Raw genomic sequence first — 22,539 nt, 5'->3', positions numbered from 1 at the left:
AGCATCTACTGGACAGCCCGAATTTGCTTTTATATAAGTTACGTTACGCTCGTTAACGTTACTTTACGACCTGCCACATTTCATGACTGCACACATACACTAAATACTGTACTTTAAATCAAAGATTTGACCATGGATTACGTGGAAAGCCTTAGTACCTCCGACCGTGCCGATTATATTAAAAAACTTACTCTCAGCAATGGTGAGATCTTGCCAGATCCTATACATATACATACGCAACGGACAGACCTTGCCACCTTTCCAGCACTGTCTCTGGTGAAGCTGCTATGAGGGAATATGGAGGGAACAAAGTCTGGACTATCACAGTCAAAGGATGGCTCCCCTGATAGAAAAAAAACATGACAGATTAGCAATAATTACTTTCTTAATGTTTTATATTAACATTTACTCAATGAATGATTTGTGAATTCGTGTGACGCGGTCCTCAGTGTGTTTTTTTCTGAATTTTAATTTTAAATTGCGTATAGCTCAAAGTCGGTCACTTAGAAGACTGAACCCACTGTCATCTTGACATGCTAGATTTGTGATTTTTTTTTCACAGCAAAGCTCTTGCCTGTAAACCAGTTGGTAAGTCCGTTAGACAGGAATGCGGATAATAGTTTTCAGTTTTGAGACAAAATCAGACAGGAACCAGTACAACCACTGGTGAGTAAGACAGTAGAAGACCGACAGAACTTGAAAAGACTGAAGAGGGAGACAACATGAGTAGCACAAAACAAAACTGACGTTGAAATGGACCAGAATACAGAGAATATAAAAAAAGTGATAATAAAAGTTGAGTAGATAGCCACATGAAAGGAATGTAAACAAAAACTAAGTTTGTAGCGAAGAGACAGATTACTGATAGAGCCCTGGCACTGACAAACCATTATCATGTAAATGAAAAGGAAAATGACAGTAGGCCTACCCTAAAATAATTTGCTTTTTTTTGTTGAAATTTTTTTTATGTCAGCAAATATAAAAGTTGTATTAATTTTTCCATGTCTTGTAAAAAATGAATGGTATAGTTATTGTGAAAGGTTTTCACAAATCAGAATGGTTAAGTTAAACACTATACCCAAAGGGTTAACTGACCCAAAATGAACTGTGAAAGTTTTCACAAATCTAGCATGTCAAGATGACACTGGGTTCAGTCTTCATAGTGACTGACTTTTGGAGCTATACGCATTTTAAAATTAAAATGCAGGGGGGAAAGCACTGATTTTGGACCAGAGGACCCTGTAACACGCAATTCACAAATCATGAATAACGACATGACATAATATTTGCATGTCTACGCACTGCGGGACCATATAGCGAAACGAAATCTAAATATCAAACCGCAAACTATTTTTAGCTGCTACCACCAGATTCACTGAACCAAAGCAACGTCCTTTTTTAATGATAAGTTTGATGAATGAATGTGAACATGGACGAGCATGCAGTGCTAACTCAAACTCATAGAGAATTAAGATAGCTATCAAACAAAACACTTACCAGTTATGAAGTGTGCACTGCAGACACTCTCACCTCCTCTCGGACCATCCTGACCCCAATCTGCCCTACTAATAGCTTGAAGCCATAACCTCCGCCGGTTTTGGGCAAAAGTATGCTTCCCCCTAGGGATGTTAAACATCTGACACCCAGCACTGGCTCTGTTAGTACAATTAACCACGCAACAACTCCTTGGCATTTTGACTTAGTCACCAATCCCACTAGCCTACTTCCACTACCATAGTAAAACTACTCCACGAAACTGCCTCCCGGTTGCGTGCGCAAGCAGTGATGACGTTGCCGAGAAAACCATGTATTGAAGTCATCAAATGACTATTATTTGAGTTGTACAATAAATAATATAGCCTATATGCTTACCTGTCTATTAGAAAGCATGCGAGAGTGGAGTCTTTGTCAATTCTAAGTTTGTCTCGAAGTTCTCTCCATCTGCAAAACGCCACGCCGATATTTACCCTGGTTTTATTTCTCCGTTTGTCCCAAAGCCTTCTTGCCTCTGATGGTCTACGTTTACGTTTTGGGGGAATTTCTGTAATCGCCAATGAATAATTGTGATCCATGATGATGAACAACACAACACAACAGCGGCGTGCTAGATACAGTAGCATAGATGTATATGAAAACATAGATTTCTCATTGGCGACTATAACGTATAGCGGCCCATTGAAACCATAGAAACGGCAGCTAATGAGGCATCTATGTATATATGCTGCGGTTTCTACAAGCGGAAACCGAGTATAGCGCGAAAATTACGTCATTGATAGGCGACAATGACAAGGGACGACCATTATTTAAAAACATTTTTTTTCTGTTTTTGAAAGAGCTTAAAAAGTATCTCAATATAATTACATTTTCAGTAAATAAGAAAGCAAGTAAACATCTTCAATTTGTACAATGTAACTGATGTGCAATGTAACTAAATGTTTTAGCTCTTTAACTCTTCTTTTCTCATTTGTTTTCTGATGACATGGAACATATTGTTAATACTATATTGTATACAGAGTTGTATGTCATAAACATGTCACCTCTGTATGTTTTGCAAGGAAAAAATAAAGTAAAAAAAAAAACAGCCATTATTTAAAATGGGAATTTTACAAACATTTAACAAACTGCATGAAATATATCACACTATGCAAGTAGTTTTTGGATATTTTATTACACAAATCTTACATGTTACAGTGCCTTTAAAATAGGCCTATCAAAAATGTATTCATCAAAATGTTTAAAACAGTAAATGCAGAGCAACTTGAATGGAAAGCAATATAATAACTACTTAACAAGATTCATCACCTCTCTTTTCTTTTGCAAGATATGCTTTTCTTGCAATCGTATCATTTTCAATGCGCTCCCTGAGTTCTCAGTCCCACTTCTGAGTTCTGATTATCTTCATTGGGGCCGACACTAGTTATCTTTGGGGTCTCCAGGGACCCTAGACAATAACATTTAATTTTGTAACAGAATAATAGGTTGTTGTTGTTGTTTGTGGCTTTTTTTTTTTTTTTTTTTTACAGCATTTTATGTAAAATTCACTTTATATAAAATACCCAGGTTTCTAACTTTCATTCATGGGGATAACATGGATCATTTTTACAGCAAAAAGTATTCTCGTCGCTTGATAAACTTAAAGGGATAGTTCGGCCAAAAATGATATTTAACACATGCATTACTCACCCTCAAGCCATTCGAGATGCATATGTCAATCTTGTTTCAGACGAACACATTTTCAGTTATTTAGAAAATGTCTTAGACCCTTCAGTGGATATAATGTGAAGCAATGGGGTCCACCTCCTTCAAGTCCCAAAATGTGCATACATCCTTCACAAAAGTAATCCACTTGGCTCCAGGGGGATAAACGAAGGCCTTCTGAGGGTAATCCGTGCGGTTTTGTCGTAAAAATATACATATTTAAAACTTTATAAATGAAAATATCTGACTTCCGGCAACGATCGACGCGCGTTCACGGATGGAAGTCGGCGTATGAGGTATGACGTAGCGTAGGAACCGTCGTGACGTAGAACGAAGGCGCCAGCGCAGCCAGAGAGCAGAGCAAAACAAAACTCCACTCAGTTCACCCTGAGTTCACCCGTGAACGCGCATCGATCGTTGCCGGAAGTCAGATGTTTTCATTTATAAAGTTTTAAATATGTATATTTTTACGACAAAACCGCACGGATTACCCTCAGAAGGCCTTCGTTTATCCCCCTGGAGCCGGATGGATTACTTTTGTGAAGGATGTATGCACATTTTGGGACTTGAAGGAGGTGGACCCCATTGCTTCACATTATATCCACTGAAGGGTCTAAGACATTTTCTAAAATAACTGAAAATGTGTTCGTCTGAAACAAGATTGACATATGCATCTCGAACGGCTTGAGGGTGAGTAATGCATGTGTTAAATATAATTTTTGGCCGAACTATCCCTTTAAGGTTGAGCCACTGTACTATTGTCACTTGGACTATTTTAACGATGTCTTTAATAACTTTTCTGGGCCGGCAAGTTTCAATTACAATAGAAACCTATGGAAGAGTAATCCAGCTCTCAGATTTAAAGGTGAACTAAGTAACTATTTTACCTTAACCGAACAGCTTTGGGGTCATTGTAATGTTTATATTACTGATTTCGTGTTGAATGGTGGTCGTCTCGCACCCCCCTGGTGCCTGTGAGCCGCAAAACCACCCTTGCAACTTTGGGCCGGCGGGTTAGGAAGTATCGTGTGATATCAGGTCTCGCGAGGTAACGAATTGCTTTATGGCAAAAAACAGATCTGATAAAATTCTGATAAAATGAGCATCAAACAGAAATAACCCGGCGCCGTATACATGTGGTGTTGGGCTCGCGCAGCTCTTAAAGGGGCCATACCTTATTTCCACTAGTTACAGCGTCCATCCTACTGAACAGGTACCGGTGTACAGGGGGAGGGGATCCGGCCGTGAGTGCGAGCCATCTCTGTGTGAGTGCTATTCACGACAGTACAAGTACTCCACAGCGACTCTAGGGGTCGCTGTTTGACAAAAACGGAATTCCTACTTAGTGCTGCTTTAATAAAAAATATCTTAATTAGTGTTCCGAAGATGAACGAAAGTCTTACGGGGTTGGAACAACAGCAATTTTTGGGTGAACTTTCCCATTAAAGCTCAAATCTGGTTTATTTATAAAGATAGTGCAGATTTGAAAATTTGATCTGAAGTTTTCGGAGTTGTGAGATCCAGGCGATCACTGGGCGCTCAGTTCTCGATAACCCCGCCGAAAACAGCTTTACCTCGCCTAGTCCTTCTGACGTTTGCCGTTGGTTCTGATTTCTCTATAATGGTTAAATATGAGATAATTCGTTTTATGTATATCTAACGGGTGATTTTTGGTCTCATGAATATATGATTTGTTCCCAGGACATATTGTTTTGGCTGAGGGCAGAGTTAAGTTTCATAACTTTATAACTTTCGTTGACTTTGTATTTTTGACTGAATTGTGTGCTTGTCTAAATTTCCTATTGTATAAACTTCTTACACTTTATACTTATACTTTTATAATGGCTATTATTGTTCATTAAAACTGACTTGTAATAAAGAGGGTTGTCTTTTTATGTCGTATTTTATATACAAATACATACAGCAAAGATAATCAGAGTATATGCGCATATTGCCTGAAGTCACAAATTAATGTTTCATATTTTTTAAATTAAAACGAAAAGATTGGTCTACTTTGTTCTGATTGGTCAGATGGCCCAGTCTGTTGTGTGATTGGTCTACTCTGCTCTGATTGGTCAGACAGCTCAGTCTGTTGTGATTGGTCTACTCTACTCTAATTGGTCAGATGGCTCAGTCTGTTGTGATTGGTCTACTCTGCTCTGATTGGTCAGATGGCCCAGTCTGTTGTGATTGGTCTACTCTGCTCTGATTGGTCAGATGTTCCAGTCTGTTGTGATTGGTCTACTCTGCTCTGATTGGTCAGATGGCCCAGTCTGTTGTGATTGGTCTACTCTGCTCTGATTGGTCAGATGGCCCAGTCTGTTGTGATTGGTCTACTCTGCTCTGATTGGTCAGATGTTCCAGTCTGTTGTGATTGGTCTACTCTGCTCTGATTGGTCAGATGACCCAGTCTGTTGTGTGATTGGTCTACTCTGCTCTGATTGGTCAGATGTTCCACTCTGTTGTGATTGGTCTACTCTTCTCTGATTGGTCAGATGGCTCAGTCTGTTGTGATTGGTCTACTCTGCTCTGATTGGTCAGATGTTCCAGTCTGTTGTGATTGGTCTATTCTAAATGGTCAAATTAACCATTCTGTTATGATTGGTCTACTCTGCTCTGATTGGTCAGATGGCTCAGTCTGTTGTGATTAGTCGGCCACTTACAGTGTGTGTCGGAAACTATTTGTCTATTACCATATCTGAATTCCAGCTCTAGATCTTCCTCAGCACTTTATACACAGTGATACGAACGATGTCTTCTTTTTTTATATATATCAATTCCAGCGTGAGTCCTCATCCTTTTGAAGTGCATACACAGTGGATTCACAGCTCAGAAAACAGTTTTCTCGACATGCCGACAACACGAACCAAACTCTTACAGTCTCAGCTACAACTACAGTGTTTGAGGGTCAAAGTAGACATTGTTTCACGGCAGCCAATAAAGACCATAGCCAGGCATTATGCAAATTTCTTACATTGTTACGTAGATATATCATGCACTTTGATCTTTAAAACTTTGCAGACTTTCTGTAACCAACGTAAGTCAATTGGACTCAATTGGTTTTGCTTCAGTATCCAAAATTCACATTGGACATCAAGTGTTTATCCAAAGTAAACAAAAATGTCTTCAGAACTGAACACTGAAAAGTAATATTGGTATCACCATGAGAAATGTGTACTATTGAACTTGCCATATGATCTCAACAAGGTGGACACCATAAGAGGAAGCACTTCATGTAAAATAACAAAAGCATATATCCTGAGTCATGCATACAGGGTGGATCTCTCCCATTCAATGCTGACGTTTGTGCTGGCATTTCCAGTTCATCTGGTTTCCAGAAAGCCATCTGACCAAAACACAAGATCATAAAAGACGACGCCCCTGACTGTCATTGACCAAACAAAAACATAATTTTATAAATTAATCTTATATGAAACATTCAAAGTAACCACAGCATGATTTCAGTACAGGTGTTCACATTCAGCATCACCATTTTCTGCTATTATTGGTTATAATGAAAAGAATAATAATAATTGATTTGTTAGCCTGTAAACGGAGGTAAAATCTTTGGAAAAGGCAAGACAAAGAAAATAAATAGTTAGCTTTCAGTACAGTGATCAGTGTCTATGGGCTCAGCACTTCACCTGAGGTTTTCCAATGTTTTCCATAAAGTGCATGACAGGATCTCCCCAAAAGAGTCAAGAACTATGTATGTGATACTCAGCAATAAGTCTTTCATAATCAGGAAAAATGTAATGGCTAAAAATGAACAAGAATTCAAGATCGAATTGAAGAATCTTCCTCTCTTTTTTGGCCAAGTCTCTGCCATTAAAATTCATTGTCAGGATATCACTCCACTTTTCTCATTCTTGAAGCATCTTGAGATGGAAAAAACAAATTCCCAAGCTTTTAACTCCCAAGACAAGTGCTCCCAATGATGGTTCAACGGTTGACTCCGGCAGTGACACGTCATCCTTTCTGTTGGTCGTTTCACGGAGTTCCTTCGACTACCAAGAGTTCATATTTTCAAATTCTCCAGTCCATATTCCTCCTCTTATCCATGTTCACCTGGGCAGGATTTCACGGTACGGTACTGTGAGGTTCCCCATGTACCAAAAGATCCAAAACACCAGACTAAGGAAGATGATGATCGGTCCGGAAAGGACAAAAAAGTCCCAAAAACTGATAGGTGCAAAAATGCCAATGAGCAAGAGAGCCAATCCGACAACGTCGAACAGAATGGCCAAGAAGAGAAAGATAAAGCAGCGTCCCACTCTTTCCTTGCAGCCCATCTTGGAGAAGCTCAGGTAAGGAGAGCCAACAGGCGTACAGCAGGCTGATGACACTAAAGAATGAATGAATAAATGACAGGAACCCTTTCTTTTGTAAGGCTTTTATGAAGCAGCTCACCCACATTCTTACGTAGTCCATTCCTTTGACAACATGCTTTGCAACCACCAAAACAAGTCCAACCGCCTGTCAAATGCGTCAAGAGGTCAAGACTCTATTTTTATGCATATAAACAGTTTTCCTCACAATGAAAGTGGACCAACTGTGAAGTGAACAGATTCAGATCCTTCTAAAAGCCTTTGTCAAAGAACCACTGCGGATGTGGCATTAAGAGTGGTTTTCTGAGTTATGTAATACTCAAACAACTTCTATTAGTCACAGATTAGTCACAATGCACATTTCAGCAAGGCACCTGGTTTTAGGGATCATTCAATTTCAATTCTGTTGAACACAAAAGAAGATGCATTGACTTCTATAGAAAAATAAATAAATCATACTATGGAAGTCAATGGGGTCCATCAACTGTTTGGTTACCAACATTCTTCAGAATATCTTCTTTTGTGTTCAACAGAAGAAAGAAACTCATACAGGTTTAAAACAACTTGAGGGTGAGTAAATGATGACAGAATTTTAATTTTGAAGTGAACTAATCCTTCAATTATGGGTTATGGGTTCATACTCAAGATTATGGGCTCAATAACCCTGATTGTGTCAAAACCCTGATTCTTGACTGACAAAAAACACCAATAAGCAAAAAATAAAAAAAAATACAGTCATTAAGGGTGAAATGTGGTTTAATTTGATATTGTGGATTGTTTATACAAACTTGAGCTAAAGACAGATTTAACTCCACACGCATTTCATATTACATTGGTACAGTGAAAGCAAGATTACATGTTTTATATTTACATGCACTACATCATACAATTCTTCATGTACACACACGCATGCCTCACTCATTACTGAAAATATAATATATTAAAATATATGTTTCACATCTTGAAATTTCATGATCTGGCAATATATAATTCTTCATATACTGTAGTTTTAGGCCACATTATTTAGCAATAAAATAACATACATATTTGACTCCCTTTCCACTAAAGCCACAATTCTTGAAATTTCAGGCTGAAGCATTTGCTGTCGGACTGGTTTGGTCGCTGACTGTTGATTGGCTAACAAGTGAAATGACTTGACTCTGTGGAGGAGTTTGCATGAACGCCCAGCTGCCGCTTTGAAAGGGTAATGGATTCCTACAATGCATGAGGCGATGCGTGAATTCACAAATGAGTACGTGCAAAAACAAGGGCTGTACCTGAGTTTCACTTCGAAACGACACAGAATATCAACAGAAACACGACACAAGTGGACACAACATCACACAATAAAATAGCGATCGACTGATATATTGACCCACATTGGTCATTTTGAAATGATCCAACATTTGTTGGTGTTACCTCCACTTTTTGGAGGTAATTTGCCAACAGCTTTGCCAAAGCGTATAAAAGTGAGTAAATAATGTGCAAAGTAAGAGTTCACTTCATTTGACCAGTTTGGTGACACCACTAAATTCCATTACATAAGCCACAGATATCAGTAAAGAGTGGTTATATGAATTGACCACTCCATACATATATATATATATATATATATATATATAGCTAAAACTCGAAAAATTTGAATATCGTGCAAAAGTTCATTTATTTCAGTAATTCAACTTAAAAGGTGAAACTAATATATTATATAGACTCATTACATGCAAAGTGAGATATTTCAAGCCTTTATTTGTTATAATTTTGATGATTATGGCTTACAGCTTATGAAAACCCTTTCACAATATTGTAATTTTGAATTTGGGTTTTTCATAAGCATCAAAATTATAACAAATAAAGGCTTGAAATATCTCACTTTGCATGTAATGAGTCTATATAATATATTAGTTTCACCTTTTAAGTTGAATTACTGAAATAAATGCGCTTTTGCACGATACTCTAATTTATCATATGAATTGACCACTCCATATAAACACAACAGACAGTTGTGTTTTAGTATATTAAAGCCGTAATTCTATAATTCAGACCCCGTTTGAAATGTGTGCAGTATCTAAGCGTACTGCGGATGGCAAATAGTTGAAGACTATTGAAGACTTCTCGGCTAATTCAGTCATTGTTGCAGGACCTGGAAAATAAGAAGAGTTTTCTTAAACTTCCGTGTGAAAAGATATCAGGCCTCATTCACGAGTAGAACAACTTCCCATGTAAATCATGCCTTACATAAATTCATGAATTAATTAGTGAGTTTGCTTCAATTTTGATAATGGTATCTTTGCTTGGTATCTTGATAATGGTCTAAATATATGATCAAAATACTAACAATATACAATCATTGGTAACACTTTACAATATGGTTCATTAGTTAACATTAGTAAATGTGTTAACTAACATGAACAATACAGTATTTATTAATCTTTGTTAATGTTAATAAAAATACAGCTGTTTGTTCATGTTAGTTCACAGTGCATTAACTAATGTTAACAAATACAACCTTTGCTTTTAATAATGCATTAGTAAATGTTGAAGTTAATATTAACTAAGATTAATAAATGCTGTAGAAGTATTGTTCATTAGTTCAAGTTAACTAAGGTAGTTAACTAATGAACCTTATTGTAAAGTGTTACCCAACCATTGAATAAAGAAGCATGCAAGTGTGTACATATAAATAACATATCTAAATACAACATTAGGATCCTATGTAAATAACTAGTAGGTTTAGATTTGCAGATTTGCATCTTGGTAAACAATTACACACCAGCTAAAATAGACACGGATGTTTATGTATGAAAATGTCATGGGCACAGCATGAAACTTTGTAGAGTTCATGTCACATGTGAGTTTATTTTGTTGAATTGAACTTCATTGAAGTGCCTTTATTATGTAGGGTTCATATTTACTCACCTCTTTTCACAGCAGATCATCGAAACTCTGTGGCTCCGTCTGATCATCCGGCTTCTTCTCCTGAGGTTTCCCGCCTGATTCTGAATCCTCATACCCTTCATTCTGGTAACAGGTGAACTCATCTTCTTTTGGCTTTTTCTCCTGAGATTCTTCATCGCATTTGCTCACATCTGATTCAGAGTCCTCACCTGGGATTGCTTTGCCTGACTCCTCATCCTCGTATCCTTGATTCTGGTAGGACATGAACTGATCATCACCCGACTTTTCTTTGGGCAGTTCATCACATTTGATCAAATCAAGATCCTTGTGTCCTGGGAAATATGTGGATTTGCCCCACGTCACGTTTCGAATCGTGGAAGAGGTGCTTCTGGTTTTCTCACCTGTGCAAAACAAAGACAGATGGCTAGATTCAATATAAAGATCAATACACACACACACACACACATGAGGATATACAGACTGGAAATGGACACACTCTTAAAAATAAAGGTTCCAAATAAGGGATTTCACAGTGATGTCATAGAAGAACCATATGGGTCCTGGAAAGAACCTTTCAGGTTTTTTTCTTAGTGTGAAGAACATTTTAATATTCTAAAGAATCTTTTTCCACTATAAAGAACCTTTTGTGGAATGGAAAGATTATATGAATGTTCTTCATGGAACCTTCGATGCCAATAAATAACCTTTATTTATAGGAGTGTATCATTTCATTTTTAATTTAGTATTTAACCTTAAATAGAATTTTTGAAAAAAATAAATGATACTAAAAATAAATAAAAAAAGCTCTAAAGAATAAGGATGCATGCACTTTAAGGTATTTTCTTCAATCATTCTTTATACTCAGACGGTGACAGAAAAAAAAATGAGATGGGAGGAAAGAAATAGCTAAATTTCAAGTAGCTTGAATTAGTTGTATTCCCACAACTTATTATTTTCATCTTAAGAATCATATTATGCAGCATTTAAATAGCCTATATTTTTCTTCCCATCATCATGTCCTTAGACTCCATAACTTTAGTTTTAACAGAAGCCTTTTTTTTATGAAGATAGAAAAAAATTTTGGTAACACTTTTACAATAAGGTTCATGTATTAACTAACATGAACTAACAATGAGCAATTCATCTGTCACAGTATTTATTAATCTTTGATAATGTTAGTTAATAAAAATCCAGCTTCTCATTGTTTGTTCATGTTAGTTCACAGTGCATTAACTAATGTTAACAAATACAACCTTTGATTTTAATAATGTATTAGTAAATGTTGAAATGAATATGAATTCAGATGACTAAATGCTATACAAGTATTGTTCATTCTCAGTTCAAGTTAACTAATGAACCTTACTGTAAAGTGTTACCGCCATGGTTCTTTAGAGATTACAAAAAGTTCTCAATGATTCATGAAAATGTTGTTTGGGTCTGTGAGCTTCTCACCGCTGTTGTGTGTTTTGGAGAGTCTCTCCGTGAGTTTCCTCGCGAGCTCTTTGACGCTGCGCGCCGCGCTCGACCCGCGCGCCGCGCTCGACCCGCGCTCCACACGCTCATCCTCCTCCTCCACCCTGATGTTTCCCACGTACCACATGAGCCACCAGGCCAGGCTGGCGAACAGCAGCAGCCCGCCGGTGTGAATGAGGAAATCCCCGTAAAACACGCCGTTCCGCCGCACGTCCCCGAACACGCCGACGAACAGCAGGATCACACCGACGACGTCGAAGACGATCGCCATGACAAATAACAGCAAACAGGTGCCGATGCACCGCAGCTCCTTCATCTTCACCTTCAGGAGAAGGATGCTGCCGCTCCTGTCGGTATCGCGGAAGATCTGCCGAGTTCAGGTGAGACTCACCTGGCGCGCACGAGGGGGAACGCCCTTGTGACGTCACTCCGGCGGCAAGGCAACGCGGTCAAATGGCCTTCCGCTATACCTTCTGGTGTCAAAATGCTATTTAGAAGTGTTGATTTTAATATCTCTTCTGTTCCTTTCTATAATCCAATTGATTCAGATGTAGCTAAAATTTGTCTGACCTCTTCTAAAAATAACAATAAATATGTACGGTCTTTGTTTCAGAAAGAAGTGATATCTGTCCCATATGTTGTTTCATATACTGGAATTCTTTTGTAAATGATATTAATTGGAAAAAAGTATGGACAATTCCCAATAAGTTTTTTGTTACAAACAAGGTCAAAGAAATTTCTTTTAAAATTATCCATAAGTACTACCCTGCTAACCACTATATGACAAAATTCAAAAGGGACATTGATGTGAACTGTTCTTTTTGCGGAAATCACCCTGAGACCATCCAGCACCTTTTTTGGATCTGCACACACTCCACAACCTTTTGGAAGGACTTCTGCAGCTTTATTATGAAAGAACTTTACAAGGACTTTACTTTGAAGTGGGAAAATGTTGTGTTTTGTTTTTTTAGAAAACAAAGTAAAGAAGATATGTTCTTTATTATAAATTTACTAATAGTGCAAGCTAAATTCTATATCCACAAATGCAAATATATAAAACAAAAACCGGCCTTTAAACATTTTTATTGTGATATGTTATCATATATAAAATTAATTAGTGGTTCATTGAACAAAAAGGCTATAAAAACTAGAAATATTTGTATAACTTACAATTTGTTTGAATGTATGTGATACCTATCCCCCTGGCAAGGGTAATATTAAGTTGTATGTTTTGTATACTTTGTATGTTTTGTATACTTTGTATACTGTTGTTTACGTTTGAGCAATAAAAAACAAAAAAAAACAAATGGCCTTCCTACATCGCATATTTAATTCAATTACTACTATTTAAGCAGTATAAAGAGTAGACTACACCTCCATTTTGGCCTCTTTATTGACTATATGTTATTTAGAGTCAATATTGTTAAGCAAAACAATAACTAAAAAAAACTAATGCCTCAGTATGTTGGAATCTTTGTCAGGTTGTACATACTAATAATTTGCCTGTCAAATGTGGGCTCAAGTAATTCAAATGAGAGAGCTGGTATTTTTGTTGTGTTTTTTTTTTTTTTTTTTTAACCAAAAGCCGCATCTTTCTGGTTCAGTCATGTTTTAGTTTCTAATCTCAGACACTTTCTGATTGGATGGTATGATGAGAAAAGAAAAGGTTTTATGCCAGCTTGACTTCCTAAGACTTTAACAAGATGTTGTTAATGTTAGCATGGTGGGAAAAAACCCCTTAAAGGTGCTCTAAGCTCTGTTGGGTGACGTCACTTCCCGTTGACTTTCAAAGTATTGTCAAACAAAACCAAAACGGAGGCTAGCTCGACCCTCCCTCCCTTCCTTCTCCTTCTCCTTCTCCTCCTCCTCCCTTCACAGTAGAGATCGATAGCTAGCTGATGGAAACCTATAAGTTGTATTCACCTTTCTTTTACTGTCTATGGTATTCACCAAGGTTAGCGCTGACTGCACAGTTCTAGCTAATTACATCCCTGTGTTGGTTAGGCAAACACGAACGTCCATTTAGAAAAAGCAAGCTGGATGTACCCACCTGTCCAGCAGAAACAGAGCCAGCTCTATGTCAGATAGGAAGCCCCTCTGCCGGCGGAGTTCTCGCCACCTCTCGAAGGCTTGTCCGACGTAAATTCGGGACTTCGCGCGTTGCTTCTCCTTCTCCCTCCTCTTGGCCATTTGTGCTTCGGAGCGTCGTCTCTTTGGTCGTGTGTCGGCCATATCCAAATTCAAGAGAATATATTTATAACCTTAAATGTTGTCTAGGACATCTCTCTAGCTAACTTCCCTCGTCATGTGCACGCGCACTAAACCCCACCCCCATTCTTCTCGGTTATTGGCTGGAACACTGTTTGTTTTGTTTCGTGGTGCGGGTTGCCCCAGTTTGTTTTTGTTGCTGTTTGTGGAGCCTGGGCTGCCTACAGAGAGAGACCCAGTTTCTTTACAGTGTGTTCAGGGGACAGGCAGCGAGCGGATAGTGAGGAGGAGATGTTTGCTGTATGTGACAAAAAAATGTTTCAGCCTAAAAAACGAGTGACATCGCACCTTTAATCATCTAAGATTCACTTGTTTAACTTTTTAATTAATTTCATTAAAGTTTTCTGGTCTGTTTTTTTATGAGTAGGCCTATACAGGATATAACCCATGTATGTGATGTCAAGATGGCAGCAAGATAATGCAGTCAAATGGCCTTCCAATGTTACTTGTTGTCTTCATAAAAAAAAAAATATTGCCTAGCCTTCCTGACAAAAATTTAGCTTTAAAAAAAAAAAAATATAAAAAATGTATCTTTGCTCTGTCTTTTCCTGTAGCAAGATTATTTTGGTCTTCTTTATTCTTGGGTCAAAGCATGGAAATTGCCAAACAAGTTTTGTGTTAATAACAAAATTAAGGAAGTGTCTTACAAAATACTTCACAGAATTTTATCCTGCTAAGCATTTTTTGGGAAGATTTAAGCTTAATATTTCATATGCCTTTGAATTTTGTGCACTAGAAAAAGAAACGATTTTCCATTCGTTTTTTCCACTGTATTTACTCAAGATTATTTTGGAAAGATTTAAAAACCTTTATTAGTAGAAAACTGAAGTGTATGACAGAAATCTGTGTATTTGTATTCATTTAAAATTCCATATACATAAAAAGAAGTGGGCTCAATGCAAACCACATTTTTTCACTAAAAAATGATTTTAAATTATATGTAAATCTTTTGGGAAAAAAACAAAAAAGCGCTGAAAACATGTAATGCTAATTAAAAATTCTATTTTTGTTATTTGTTTATTTTCTTTAATTTCCTGGCAGCTAATGTTAATGTGATAATGTGAATATGTAATACCTCATGTTCTCATGGCATTGAATTAATAAAAACAAAAACAAACAAAAAACAAATGGCCTTCCTATATCGCATGTTTAATTCAGCGATATTACTAGTTATATATAAATAAATAAACAAAGCATAAAGAGTAGGCTACACCTATTTTGCCTCTTTATTGACTATATGTTATTTAGAGTCAATGATAGCTTACCTGCTAAGCAAAACTGAATAACAAATAAAAACTAATACCTCAGTATGTTGGATTCTGTGTCAGGTTGTACATCCTAAAAATGTGCCTGTCAAATGTGGGCTCAAGTAATTCAAATGAGAGATCCGGGTCTTTTTGTTTGTTTTTTAACCAAAAGCCACACACATCTTTCTGGTCCAGTCATGTTTTAGTTTCTAATCTCAGACACTTTCTGATTGGATGGTATGATGAGAAAAGAAAAGGTTTTATGCCAGCTTGACTTCCTATTTTTACAAATTAAAATAAGATGTTGTTAATGTTAGCGTGGTGAAAACCCCTTAAGGAATACAAGGATGCTAATTAAATTTGTAAAGTTAATTAAAGTACTGGATGAAATGAAAATGAAAAGGATATTTTAGTTTATCCAGTATAGACTTGTGCGATTCTTAGTGGATTCCTAATCTATCCCACACAGATTAATTTCAAATAAAGACAAAAAAGAACAAATTATATGATCAATAAGTTATGACAACACATGTTTTTACAATGCTTTAACTAATCAAAATAAGTTAAGTTTTTGTTTTGTTTTAACAAGATTCAACTCATTTTTAAGGCGGTTTAATGCAATTTAAGTTGAAATTACTTTAAAAAAATTAAGGCAGCAACTTTATTTACAATAAAAACAAACAAAAATTACAATATTAATAATTACTATAATTTAAAAAAATTAAAAAGACAAATACATCTCACACAGTAAATAAGAATCTGGGTCAATAATCAAACCGAGTTTTAATAAACATTCACATTATGCAGTTTCTTTTTTTACCTTAGTGTAAATTTGCATATAAAGTTAAAATGCAGCTGAGATGTTTTGCCCATATAATCATCCAAAACAATTTGTTTAATACATTTTTTCAAATTCCTAAACTTTGAGCAATGTTGACAATGATCCAAAAGTCCTTATTAAAGCAAGTCAGCGTCCATCTTATAATGCTTCAACACAGATATTTTCAAGGCATGCAAGTTCACAGCTCATGAGGAATTAAAATATAAGAAATATAAAATTGTTTGCCAACATTCAATAGCCAGACCTTCAGATTGACTCTTTAGCAGCTTTCATTGGCCAAGAGGCCGTCTAACTGACTCATAAAGTAACCAATCACTGCTCGGTTAGTTCAGCGTCATGTTTAGGGGTGTGAAAATGTAAAGTTAATGTCCCCACAATAACAGACCGGTGTGCAATTCATTCAAGAACGTTGTGCAATTTTACTGCAATAATGGTGCTGTGAAATTAATTCACATAGTGTTTAGTTGATCCTGATAAGTGCTCATTGTCACAGTTGTAAACACAATGGCTTTCTTTTTCCATGAGGGGGTTTGGCTTCACGACGGCTTTGTTTGCAGGTGGTTAAAGAACGAGAAATCCTGAAGAATTCAACCAATCAGACTTCGAAACTCCTGAAGTGTTTCCCATTTTATGTGCCATAATGCATCAGACGTTCAGCCAACTGTCCGTGGTCGAGACGTCTGAGGCTGAGTCTAATGTTCCAATTGCACCAGGAAACTCGGACAAAAATATCATCAAACAAACCAGGCCCAAAACCACATTGGCTTAGCTAATGCACATGTACACAAAGTTTCAGTAAATGCCAAGGAAGTGGGACTCTCTTTACAGCCACAATGCAATTTTTCCATTAAGACAAGACACTACGTGAATAGGGTAAACAATTTAAATAGATATCACCAAACTCTCTCCAATTGATTAATCACTGTACATCAAGACAATGTATCACATTACTCGTTTTCTGAAATTGTATGTTTAAATATGCAAATGTTTAATTATATATATGCACTCATTTGCAGGACAGAAAAACAGTTCCATTTTGACAACATATTTTCTGTAAAGCTGCTTTGAAACGATATGTATTGTGAAAAGTGCTATCAACTTTTCAATTTAACATATTATAGAATAGAATATTTTAGAAATGATAAAAAAAATACATTTTACAGAGGAGAGTTTGGATAAATCTTTTCCATAGATCCGAAAATACTGTTTTTCACCTGACATTTTATTTTATTCCAGCTTTATTTCCATTAACAAACAAATGTTATACACTCACCTAAAGGATTATTAGGAACACCTGTTCAATTTCGCATTAATGCAATTATCTAATTAACCAATCACATGGCAGTTGCTTCAATGCATTTAGGGGTGTGGTCCTGGTCAAGACAATCTCTTCTGAACTCCAAACTGAATGTGAGAATGGGAAAGAAAGGTGATTTAAGCAATTTTGAGCATGGCATGGTTGTTGATGCCAGACGGAGCGGTCTGAGTATTTCACAATCTGCTCAGTTACTGGGATTTTCACGCACAACCATTTCTAGGGTTTACAAAGAATGGTGTGAAAAGGGAAAAACATCCAGTATGCGGCAGTCCTGTGGGCGAAAATGCCTTGTTGATGCTAGAGGTCAGAGGAGAATGGGCCGACTGATTCAAGCTGATAGAAGAGCAACTTTGACTGAAATAACCACTCGTTACAACCGAGGTATGCAGCAAAGCATTTGTGAAGCCACAACACACACAACCTTGAGGCGGATGGGCTACAACAGCAGAAGACCCCACCGGGTACCACTCATCTCCACTACAAATAGGAAAAAGAGGCTACAATTTGCAAGAGCTCACCAAAATTGGACAGTTGAAGACTGGAAAAATGTTGCCTGGTCTGATGAGTCTCGATTTCTGTTGAGACATTCAGATGGTAGAGTCAGAATTTGGCGTAAACAGAATGAGAACATGGATCCATCATGCCTTGTTACCACTGTGCAGGCTGGTGGTGGTGGTGGTGGTGTAATGGTGTGGGGGATGTTTTCTTGGCACACTTTAGGCCCCTTAGTGCCAATTGGGCATCGTTTAAATGCCACGGCCTACCTGAGCATTGTTTCTGACCATGTCCATCCCTTTATGGCCACCATGTACCCATCCTCTGATGGCTACTTCCAGCAGGATAATGCACCATGTCACAAAGCTCGAATCATTTCAAATTGGTTTCTTGAACATGACAATGAGTTCACTGTACTAAAATGGCCCCCACAGTCATCAGATCTCAACCCAATAGAGCATCTTTGGGATGTGGTGGAACGGGAGCTTCGTGCCCTGGATGTGCATCCCACAAAACTCCATCAACTGCAAGATGCTATCCTATCAATATGGGCCAACATTTCTAAAGAATGCTTTCAGCACCTTGTTGAATCAATGCCACGTAGAATTAAGGCAGTTCTGAAGGTGAAAGGGGGTCAAACACAGTATTAGTATGGTGTTCCTAATAATCCTTTAGGTGAGTGTATATATATAAAGAAAAAAAAAGAAGAAATGTAATGGAAGCAGAATCAAACAGTGCCTAAAAAAAAAAAAACAATGGTCTTGACCAGGGGTGTCCAATCCCGCTCCTGGAGGGCCACTGTTCTCTGTTCAAAATATTTAATCTAGAATTCAGCTCCAACTTCAATTAAACACACATAAACCAGTTAATTAAAGTTGTCAGAAATACTTGGCTGTGTTCAAAATCTCCCCCTATACCCTTTGAGGGGACACCCATGGTGTCTGAAACCATAGTGGATACTATCGAGCGCACTCATTCAATCCCACAATGCACCGCAATAACGAGTGTACAACCAATGTACACTCAACGGCTAGAAATACCCATAATGAACTGTGAGAGTGGCGCATCAAATTAATACCCACGTCTGACCAGAAGATGGCGCCGCAGCCGAATCATCCATCCATCCATTTTCCAGATCGCTGGTCCAATGTGGGTACAGCGTAATATCATACAGGTATAACTTCCTTTTTAATTGATTATTAAATTGTTAAATCAGAGTTTACACAGATTACATGACAAAGTTAAATCTTTTTATTACTACTGGTGCTGCCAGTTTGCTAAGTTTCAAATGATTATTAAACAGCACAAACTATGCAAAAGCAGCAGCCCTTGCGGCACTCAGTGTCCGAATTCACTCACTCGTTTTCTTTCACTCCGTCAAGTGAACGATATTAGTGGAGTAATGTAGGGAATAGTGAATGAGGGTATAGGGGGCGATTTCGAACACATCCTAGAAACTTCCAGGCTGGTGTGTTGAGGCAAATTGGAGCTAAACTCTCCAGGACAGTGGCCCTCCAGGACAGGGTTTGGATGCTTTAGGTTCTTCTCATAGCTTGTAGAAACTGCTGAGACGATTCGCTGCACTCTGATGCCTAATTTTCTGTGTGATGGGCATCAAAACCACACCCACCACCAGCACCATCAGACCAATAGACAGAAGGGCGGGGGCTAAAATATTGGTGGCCTTGGTGGAAACATCAGCGAAGTAAAGTCCACTCAGCACCATCCCGGAGAGGAGCACGCTGCCCCCGGAGGTCATGAGGAGGATGGCGTGCCAGTAGTACTCGCAGTTGCCTGGAGGGGGCAGAGGGGTCCAGCGGATCTCTTTCCCGGACAGGCTGAGGACCGTGTTGTCGGAGCGAGGCGTCAGCTTCTCGCAGGAACTTGAGCGGGAACAGTCCCTGAGGGGCAGGTGCTCTGGGACAGACAGCATGTCTTCAGATGTCCCGCCGCCCGTGGACTCGGCCGAGTCTGGGGAAATAATTAAACCAATGAATTCAAACATAAAAAAAAAACTAATTTATGAATGCATTATTATTAATGTGGGATTGCTTACGTCATTTGAGTGTGTATGCATGCACTTGCAAATCCTGCCGCTATGATGTTACGCTGCTATGCGGTCAATGGTTTTTAGTGCATTGTTAAGCAGTTGCTAAAGTATTCTGTGTGGTTGCTTGGCTGTTTTGTGTGGTTGCTAGGGTGTTTCTAGGGTGATCTTTGTCGTTGCTAGATGGTTTCTTTCTCTCTGGAGTAAAAAGAGACCTGTAATTCATCATGTCTCTGTGATCTAGTCTGTAGATTTGCTCAGGTTTCTCTTACAGTGGACTTTTTTTTCACCTGTTTTCTGGTCCAGCAGGTGAAAATCTGCATCTGATCAGTTAGTAAAGTATCAGCCCAAACTCTCATCAACAACACACATGATTGGAGGAATCGTTCATATCTGTAGCACCAATCTTTAGTTTAACACTAAGTGTGGACAGTAAAAATAGTGATGCTTTCATTGGCAAAGACTATGAACAATGTCATAAGCTAAACATACGCCACACATTATATGCACTGTTGTTGTTGTTGTTGGTGATCTCAGTATTACTGTAGTGAAATAACTGTTTATATGGCGTACAGGACCACACCCTGATGAGCTACTGTACATAAACAGCCCGTGATATCCGAATATTATACTATAGTATAAGTGAAGAGTGTTTAATAAGACGACTGTTAAATGCATCACTTCTGTCCAATACAAAGATTTGCAAATAAATTGAAGTTATAAATATTAGTTCTGATCATTAATATACTCGTAATCTTTCATTGAGAATAAATATGGTCAAAAAAACACATAATTATAGGTCTTACCTGACAGAGCAATCTGTGTACTCGTGAGTATCCTATTATCTTGAGTCTGATATCTGTCCGATCTGTCAGATGAGCATCATTCCTGTCAACTCCTCTGCTGTGAGATGATCCAAGACCTCACAGGCATGTGTGTGTGTGTGTGTGTGTGTGTGTGTCTGTGTGTGTGCTAAAGTGCTTTGTATGGACACTAAGTGGAATTTTCACCCCAACCCCCCCCCCCCCCCCCCACCTCTCCTCTGATTTCCACACTCTCTCATCCTCTCTTTACCAGCACAGTCCTGATAGTTTTTTTTTTCATTATGTTTTCATGGATGGATGGATAGTTCAATTGGCAGGATCCCAAAATTAGATGTAAGGCAAGGAGATGGGGCTTTAATTTTAGGAAGCAGGTGTGGCGATCTCATTGGTTAACAGCTGATAAGAGGAGTGTATAAAGATGAGATATGGTCAGAGACAGATTCAGATGTCATGCATCTCAGCCTTGTTGCATTGTCCAATAATATCTTATTTTGACTTCTGGAACTCTGATTCTTGAGCTTAATTTGCAAGAAAGAGATGACTTTTCTCCACAAAAATGGAAGTACGGATAGAATGCATGAATGAATGCACGAATGAATGAATGCACGAACGAATGAATGAATGTACGAACGAACGAACGAACATAGATAGTCAAGTCACCTTTATATATACACTCACCGGCCACTTTATTAGGTACACCTGTCCAACTGCTCGTTAACACTTAATTTCTAAGCAGCCAATCACATGGCGGCAACTCAGTGCATTTAGGCATGTAGACATGGTCAAGACAATCTCCTGCAGTTCAAACCGAGCATCAGTATGGGGAAGAAAGGTGATTTGAGTGACTTTGAACGTGGCATGATTGTTGGTGCCAGAAGGGCTGGTCTGAGTATTTCAGAAACTGCTAATCTACTGGGATTTTCACGCACAACCATCTCTAGGGTTTACAGAGAATGGTCCGAAAAAGAAAAAACATCCAGTGAGTGGCAGTTCTGTGGGCGGAAATGCCTTGTTGATGCCAGAGGTCAGAGGAGAATGGCCAGACTGGTTCGAGCTGATAGAAGGGCAACAGTGACTGAAATAACCACTCGTTACAACCGAGGTATGCAGCAAAGCATTTGTGAAGCCACAACACGCACAACCTTGAGGCGGATGGGCTACAACAGCAGAAGACTCCACCGGGTACCACTCATCTCCACTACAAATAGGAAAAAGAGGCTACAATTTGCAAGAGCTCACCAAAATTGAACAGTTGAAGACTGGAAAAATGTTGCCTGGTCTGATGAGTCTCGATTTCTGTTGAGACATTCAGATGTTAGAGTCAGAATTTGGCGTAAACAGAATGAGAACATGGAACCATCATGCCTTGTTACCACTGTGCAGGCTGGTGGTGGTGGTGTAATGGTGTGGGGGATGTTTTCCTGGCACACTTTAGGCCCCTTAGTGCCAATTGGGCATCGTTTAAATGCCACGGCCTACCTGAGCATTGTTTCTGACCATGTCCATCCCTTTATGGCCACCATGTACCCATCCTCTGATGGCTACTTCCACCATGTCACAAAGCTCTAATCATTTCAAATTGGTTTCTTGAACATGACAATGAGT

At 38.3% G+C, this 22,539-nt stretch overlaps 2 protein-coding genes across 3 annotated transcripts in view; both read right to left on the bottom strand.

The window, feature by feature from the left end:
* Window positions 1-14,141, bottom strand: part of LOC130069642 (forkhead box protein K2-like) — a 69,601-nt gene extending 55,460 nt beyond the window's left edge. The window contains exon 1 of one of the 2 annotated variants that reach the window (XM_056233646.1): window positions 13,945-14,141. In XM_056233646.1, the coding sequence (XP_056089621.1) occupies window positions 13,945-14,126 (182 nt within the window). In that variant the 5' untranslated portion in view covers window positions 14,127-14,141. Of the gene's footprint in view, window positions 1-1,872; window positions 2,087-13,944 lie in introns of those variants that run through there. The other variant, XM_056233645.1, reaches the window with a different exon arrangement.
* Window positions 14,142-19,376: 5,235 nt separating this feature from the next.
* LOC130069639 (phosphoinositide-interacting protein-like) lies at window positions 19,377-21,132 on the bottom strand. Its single transcript, XM_056233640.1, has 2 exons — window positions 20,917-21,132; window positions 19,377-20,034 (listed from the first exon to the last, which is right to left on the bottom strand). The coding sequence occupies exon 2, from the start codon at window positions 19,994-19,996 to the stop codon at window positions 19,610-19,612; it is 387 nt and encodes a 128-aa protein (XP_056089615.1). The 5' UTR covers window positions 19,997-20,034; window positions 20,917-21,132; the 3' UTR covers window positions 19,377-19,609.
* Between the last annotated feature and the right edge of the window lie 1,407 nt (window positions 21,133-22,539).

This window comes from Rhinichthys klamathensis, unplaced genomic scaffold (genome assembly GCF_029890125.1).
Source record: "Rhinichthys klamathensis goyatoka isolate OS25496 unplaced genomic scaffold, OSU_Roscu_1.1 h1tg000373l_1, whole genome shotgun sequence".
NCBI lineage: Eukaryota > Metazoa > Chordata > Actinopteri > Cypriniformes > Leuciscidae > Rhinichthys > Rhinichthys klamathensis.
Note: the sequence above shows the minus strand (reverse complement) of the source record. Positions and strands in the feature narration are given on the sequence as shown.